The following is a 7,643-nucleotide window of genomic DNA, read 5'->3' as shown; positions in this document are numbered from 1 at the left end:
GGCAGCCGCTGTAACGGCCGGGACCGCCCGGCCCGCGCCGCGCGCTCAGAGCGGGGACCCGGGGGCGACAGATTTGGGGCATTGCTCGAGGGCAGTGAGTCATGAAAGCCGCTTTTGTTGCCCGCGCGTGCGGTTCGCGTGCCGCTCAGCAGCCCGCAGCGCCCAGTGGGGACCGAAGCTGAAAAGGGTGTACCGCTGACGGGTAGATGGGGCAGAGGAAGAGGGAGGGTATTTAGGGAATCGGGAGGGGGGAAAGTGTGCAACCGTCGAAACAAAGTCCAAAGGGAAAAGAAAATAAGGGGGCAGGGCGGGGCCGCAGCGACAATTCTCCGTCTGAGCCCCGCTTCAGCAGCAATCCATCCTCTCCCAGTGTTGCGGCTGCCGTCATCTGGCCCCAATTTCTCGCCCCCTTCCCCTCCCAACAAAAACATCCCACCCCAGTCCCAATCTGGACACTCTTCCCTTCCATGTGTGACTACTGACTACCCGGCTGCAACCTCCCAGGGGTCCCGTGGGCAGTTTCAGCAGCGATGCCAGCGCTGGAAGTAGACATTCCCCACGCACAGGCGGGTCAGCACCGACTGCTGAGCCACCGTGAGACGAATTTCGCCCAGGTCTCTGGAACCCAGAGTGCCCTTTTCTTTGTACAAATCCCCAAGTCTGGGCCAACGTTGGACAGTGGGATTAGAGGTGAATTTATCGGGAGGAGAAGGAGGGACCGAGTCTCCTGATTCCTGAACTTTGCCCGTTAGAGTCTCGGCTGACGAAATACCCGAGTTTCCTTCCCTTCCTTACCCCAGAACATCTGGCTCTACCAAAAATCTGTATTCCACGGGGTGTCTCAAACTGGTAACGTTTCCGCTTCCTGGGAGAGGGAAATCCCCTAGGTCACCCCCAGACCTTTGGGGCAACTGGGTCTCTCTTCCATCCTGCCCCCAAGATCTCTTCTGAACGCCCCCTAAGACGGAGAAATGAGAGCCAGAGCACAAGCTTCACATCTCTGTTGGCACAGCGGGATAGGCCGTCGGGGCAGCTTCTGGGAGAGTGGTAGCTCCTGGTCCAACCCTTCCATGTGTCCTCAGAACTCAGAGTTATGGACTGATCTCTTCAGGCTATTACTCTGATGCCCATCACTTAAGATACAGACCGTACTTAAATACTGATACTAGGCTCCTAGGTGAGTTCTTTGATCATTCTCTGTGATCTTCGTACACTGAAGAGTGAACACAGAAATCAAAACTCTTGAGTTCTAGCTCTGGAAACTCAACATGATTTGTGCCATGCTTTGAGCAACGGGTCAGGTGTCACACCCCCCGTTATTTTTCTTTAAGATTTACCGCTGGACCAGGAAGGCTGCGTTAGGACCCTCTTCCCCTCCCCATAGCGTCCCCACTTCTGTTCCCAGATGCACTCAGCTCCAACAGCTCAACCGTGACACGGTTTTCAAACTCAAGGGGCTTTTAGAACAACTGCTCTTAAATAAGCAATTTAAGTTCAACACATTCATTGTAAGGGGACACGGGTCTGGGAGGGGGATAAAGGGTTAATTAATGGAGGATTAGAAGCGAATTTGGTGGAGAAAGAGTGGACAAAGAAGGGATAGAGTTAACTATTTAAAAAAATTGTATCTTCTAGAGCATGCCTTGTTGGTAACGAGTAAAAAAGAACTGCTATTTAAACACAAATATGGCTTCTTCAGAAATGAAAAAGACCCTTTTACCACAGGCCCTTTGCACTTCCCTTTGAGAAATCTTGTCTCAACCAAGTTCCTATTTACAGGCCCAAGAGTGGGGATGGGGAGTGAGGCAGCCTGTGGCAGGGAATCAGGAGCATCTGGGTGAGGGCATATTTTACATCAATCCAATGGCCTTGGTTGATAGGACAGAATCCGCGTCAGAGAATCTCCAGCTTTCAAGCATGAGAGCTCCAGGAACCAATGAGGCCAAGGACTAGAGCGTTCTGAGGATAAGGCTCACAGGAGAGAGTGACAGAGACATAATGAGGGATCTCCAGGAACAAGGGTAGCTGAGGGTCTGGACGCATGGGGTTGCGTGTATGGTAAAATAGGTAGGTACAAAATTTTGTATACTGTTTGGTCTGGGTGGGGCGATCCAGCTAAGGAAGTTAGAGGACTAGTCTCACAACTGCATTCGCAAACGAAGCCTTTTTTATATGGCGTTCAGGTTTGCTTAAGGGGCCGATGGAAATTGGGAGAAGCTACCCCTTGGCACCAATGAGCAAAGCATCTACCAAAGGGGAGAAACCAAGAGATGGCCACAATGAAGGAAGGGAGTGAGCAGGAAGCTAGTGCCTGGGAGAAGAATCCAAAGGAGTCTCCCCGCTTCTGCCTCTTTCACCTCTGCCCTACTTAGCTCCTCAGCACAGGCCACTAACTCTGTAAACCCAGCCAGCTTTAGCTTTCCCGCTCCTTTCTCTCAAACTCCTTCCCCCCCAACCCCGACCGCCTCCTTTCCCCCGCGCCCCTTCTCCCTTCTGCCGCCCGAAAGGGTTAATCTCTCCTGCGGGTAAAAACAGGTCCGCGGAGTCTCTAACTGGCGACAGATGGGCCACTTTCTTCTGGCCACAAAGGGGCCGGAATGGAGCGCTCCGCGGCATACAAATGGGCAGGTCACGTGGTTCCCGGCTCTTGGCTGGACTGGGAGGACCATATGGCGCATGCCGGGGAGGAAGATGGGGCGGGGTAGGGGTGGGGGAGAACGGAGCTGGAGTCTGAGGAGGGTGGGAGAAGAGGGAGGCGGAGGTGGCAGGGGCGAGGGGCGGGGGGCGGGGGAAAGGAGACTGTCGGAAGGGAGCGCAAGGCCTGGACGCGTGCGCAGGCGCAGGGCGCAGGAACCTGCTCGCCGCTCCGCTCCCAGCCCCGCCCGCGTTCAGCATCACCACCTCGCCTATATAACCTGAGCGCCCGTGAGGCCGGGACACGAGGAATTCGCCCCACGCAGAAGCACCGCGTCCCGGGGCCCGAGGGTTATGAGACCATCACTGCTCAGGACCTACTAACAACTACAGGTAATTACAATCCTTTCATTTTTGCTGAGAATAAAAGCAGCATTTGAAGATGTGTATCTACATATTCTGTGTGTTTGTGAGCGCATGTGTGGGTATTGAGACATGCATTCCTTTCCACAATTGCAGACAAATACGCGCACAATTTGACTCACATTACTCAAATATTCACTGCCAGCTTTTTAGTTAAAAAAAATGTTTTACCTTTTTTCTATGTGTGTTTTGAGGGCGAAAGTATAGGAGCATCTTTGGATTTTTTAAAAATGTAGCGCGCACTAACTCTATAATTATTTGCTAGTGGTGACTTCGAAGTTCTGAAAGCAAATGACTTCCTCACTTTTTCACTTCTTTCACTAAGGAAAAGAAAAAGCCCATGTTACCAAGATTTATTTTGTCTACATGTATTTCATGCGCACCGGGAGTGCCAAGTTATTTTTTTCACTGAAGGAAAGTAGCATTGATACTTTGAATATACATACCCTAGAAAGTAAAGCGGGTTGACAGGTAGTTTAGTTGAGAGGAAGAAAAATGTGGAGAAAGGGAAAGGGACCCACTCTTACTACCTGTTACTGCTCCAGGGTCGGCAAAGTCCCCAGCAGCCACTGCAGGAGCCAGAAATTCAGTTGTCTCACTAAAGGCTTTTTATTTTTCTTATTAGAAGCGGCAACTTCGCCATTACCAATCGCTGACCATTATAATTACTCAATCTTTTAAAGGGAGGTTTCGAGGCGAACTTTGAAAAGCCCCAATAAAGAGCGGGCGGTCCTTTCAATGGGCTGTTTATTAGAGAGGAGCCTTCCGCACCTGATCCCCAGCGCGTGGAAGAGCGCTCAGTGCGGTGCCCCAGCCCTGGCCCTGAAGCAATCGCTTATTGTACAGGGTGGAAATTCAGTAGAGGGCCAGCCGGGTGGGAGGCGAGAAAAGAAAGGCGAGAGCGGGGTCGAAGACCCCAACCCACTTTTGTTACTAAATGTTTCGTTGATGGTGAAATAATTTGGTGGAAACTACTTCTCCTCTGCCATGCATTTGCTTTTCAATCTCTAGTCAGCATAATCTTCTTAAAAATCACCGCCGGCGTTAGCAAATTACGTAATGGCTCTTCAACTTTAATCGCTAAGTACTGGGAAGCCAGGACAGAGATGGAAACGGAATTGCAATTTTCAGACTCATCATTTTTTTGGAGTTGTGAGTGACTTTGAACTCATGCAGATAAATATGAAGTCACCAAAACATACACTCATTTTCACACACATTATCCTACCAGGTAATCATCATAAATACACGTAGAATTTTTTAATTGCAAAGAAACATACACACAGGAGTGTACAGTGTACGTATAACACATATTCACTCTCTCCCCTGCTCCCAGCCCAATCCTGTCTCCTCTGTTCCAGCGGGGCACACACAAGCCATTATAAAACTCTGCATTTAACTTTTCCTCAGGTGCAATCAATTTTGAAATGAGTTGGTAATTCTTTTTACACACATTTCTGCAGGGCTAGTTAGTGAAAGCTGAAGGCATATGGAATTTTCGAATGTAGCCTCTTTCTCCTTTTCTGTTTTCCTCTCTCTCCTGTTGAATGTAGGAGACCTAAACATGACCAAATCATACAGCGAGAGTGGGCTGATGGGAGAGCCTCAGCCCCAGGGTCCTCCAAGCTGGACAGACGAGTGTCTCAGTTCTCAGGACGAGGAGCACGAGACAGACAAAAAGGAGGACGACCTTGAAGCCATGAATGCGGAAGAGGACTCACTGAGGAACGGGGGAGAGGAGGAGGAGGAAGACGAGGACTTGGAAGAGGAGGAGGAAGAGGAAGAGGAGGATGATGATCAAAAGCCTAAAAGACGTGGCCCCAAAAAGAAGAAGATGACCAAGGCGCGCCTGGAGCGTTTTAAGCTGAGACGAATGAAAGCCAACGCCCGGGAGCGGAACCGCATGCACGGGCTGAATGCGGCGCTGGACAACCTGCGCAAGGTGGTGCCCTGCTACTCCAAGACACAGAAGCTGTCCAAAATCGAGACACTGCGCTTAGCCAAAAACTACATCTGGGCTCTGTCGGAGATCTTGCGTTCAGGCAAAAGCCCTGACCTGGTCTCCTTTGTACAGACTCTCTGCAAGGGCTTATCCCAGCCCACCACCAACCTGGTTGCAGGCTGCCTGCAGCTCAATCCTCGGACTTTTCTGCCTGAGCAGAACCAGGACATGCCTCCGCACCTGCCCACGGCCAGCGCTTCTTTCCCTGTGCACCCCTACTCTTACCAGTCGCCCGGGCTGCCCAGCCCGCCCTACGGCACCATGGACAGCTCCCATGTCTTCCACGTAAAGCCGCCGCCACACGCCTACAGCGCAGCGTTAGAGCCCTTTTTTGAGAGCCCCCTGACTGATTGCACCAGCCCTTCCTTCGATGGACCCCTCAGCCCGCCGCTCAGCATCAACGGCAACTTCTCTTTCAAACACGAACCGTCCGCCGAGTTTGAGAAAAATTATGCCTTTACCATGCACTATCCTGCAGCGACCCTGGCAGGGGCCCAGAGCCACGGATCAATCTTCTCGGGCGCCGCTGCCCCTCGCTGTGAGATCCCTATAGACAACATTATGTCGTTCGATAGCCATTCACATCATGAGCGAGTCATGAGTGCCCAGCTTAATGCCATCTTTCACGATTAGAGGCACGTCAGTTTCACCATCCCTGGGAAATGAACCCACTGTGCTTACAGTGACTGTCGTGTTTACAAAAGGCAGCCCTTTAGGTACTACTGCTGCAAAGTGCAAATACTCCAAGCTTCAAGTGATATATGTATTTATTGTCGTTACTGCCTTTGAAAGAAACAGGGGATCAAAGTTCCTGTTCACCTTATGTATTATTTTCTATAGCTCTTCTATTTTAAAAAAATAATAATACAGTAAAGTTAAAAAAAAAAAGCACCACAAATTTGGTGTAGCTGTATTAAGAGCATATTAATTATTTGATCGGGATAACAAAATCACAAGCAATAATTAGGATCTATGCAATTTTTAAACTAGTAATGGGCCAATTAAAATATATATAAATATATATTTTTCAACCAGCATTTTACTACTTGTTACCTTTCCCATGCTGAATTATTTTGTTGTGATTTTGTACAGAATTTTTAATGACTTTTTATAATGTGGATTTCCTATTTTAAAACCATGCAGCTTCATCAATTTTTATACATATCAGAAAAGTAGAATTATATCTAATTTATACAAAATAATTTAACTAATTTAAACCAGCAGAAAAGTGCTTAGAAAGTTATTGTGTTGCCTTAGCACTTCTTTCCTCCCTAATTGTTAAAACAATTGCACAATTTGAGCAATTCATTTCACTTTAAAGTGTTTCCCTTTCCTTAAAATGATAACCAGACCCATAATTATTAAGAAGAATAAAAACAAGAGATGTGTTCCCTATCAAAACATATCAATTAAATACATTACTTGCACAAGCTTGTATATACATATTATAAACAAATGCCAACATACCCTTCTTTAAATCAAAAGCTGCTTGACTATCACATACAATTTGCACTGTTTCTTTTTAGTCTTTTACTCCTTTGCATTCCATGATTTTACAGAAAGTCTGAAGCTATTGATGTTTCCAGAAAATATAAATGCATGATTTTATACATAGTCACACAATGGGTGGTTTGTCATATATTCATGTAATGAATCTGAGCCTAAATCTGATCAGGTTGTTAATGTTGGGGTTTATACCTATTGTAGTCAATTAGTACAGTAGCTTAAGTAAAGTCAGACCATTTAATTCATAATTAGAACAATAGCTATTGCATGTAAAATGCAGTCCAGAATAAGTGCTGTTTGAAATGTGATACTGGTACCACTGAAATCGACCTGTACTGTAATCTTGTTTGTAATCCTGTATATTATGGTGTAATGCACAATTTAGAAAACACCCATCCAGTTGCAATAAAATAGTATTGAAAATCTGAGCAGTTGTTGCATTTCTTCTTAAAGTGATGTTTTTAAGTATATTTAATTCCTAAGCCGAATAATTACTTTATTTGCTGAGTTAAAACAAAACAAAACACTAAATTCTGTTTGTAGAATAAAATAAAAAAGTTAATGCAAACTCTCTAGTCTATTTATCTTGCTTAGGGAGTCACCAGTTCTTTGTAGATAATGAAACGACCAAACTGATACTTCATTACTTGGAATATGAGGCTGGAGTGGGGGAGGGGTTGTGGAGAGACAAACAGTTGTATTTTTGTGTTTCGTCTTGTTTTGTTTTCCATTCCTTTAAATGATTATGTTATGTGTTTTCTTCAATTTTTTTTAAAGATAGGGATTTTTAAAAGGTGAATTTAGTTAATTATTAACAAGCAAGATACAAGTATCCTAGCTTAGTTTGTTTACATGTTTAAAAATATATTAGAAAAACTTTATCGTTGTCTTGGTGCTTTGTTATCTGTACCTTTTCCTGAAGTAAAGTGTTCTCTATTGCAAATCAGTACTCTCCCAAAAAGCAAAAATGATATTCCTATAGAATATACCAGGAAGAAATGATTTAATTAATTTAAAGAATCTAAAAAGTAGCATTTTATCATTGTTCTACACGTGATGACTACCATAATTTTCCAAG

The 7,643-nt window shown here is 46.1% G+C and overlaps 1 protein-coding gene across 1 annotated transcript; it reads left to right on the top strand.

Moving 5' to 3' along the window:
• The first annotated feature begins 2,935 nt into the window (after window positions 1-2,935).
• On the top strand, window positions 2,936-6,993 carry NEUROD1 (neuronal differentiation 1). The gene is made up of 2 exons (XM_021075510.2): window positions 2,936-3,027; window positions 4,611-6,993. Exon 2 carries the CDS (start codon window positions 4,622-4,624, stop codon window positions 5,690-5,692), a length of 1,071 nt encoding a protein of 356 aa, XP_020931169.1. The 5' UTR covers window positions 2,936-3,027; window positions 4,611-4,621; the 3' UTR covers window positions 5,693-6,993.
• The last annotated feature ends 650 nt before the right edge of the window (window positions 6,994-7,643 follow it).

Source organism: Sus scrofa, chromosome 15 (assembly GCF_054392235.1).
Source record: "Sus scrofa isolate SSC_HxYL_T2T_F1_AM1 chromosome 15, Sscrofa_HxYL_maternal_Yorkshire_Landrace_v2.0, whole genome shotgun sequence".
In the NCBI taxonomy this organism is placed as follows: Eukaryota; Metazoa; Chordata; class Mammalia; order Artiodactyla; family Suidae; genus Sus; species Sus scrofa.
This window is presented reverse-complemented; position numbering and strand designations above follow the sequence as displayed.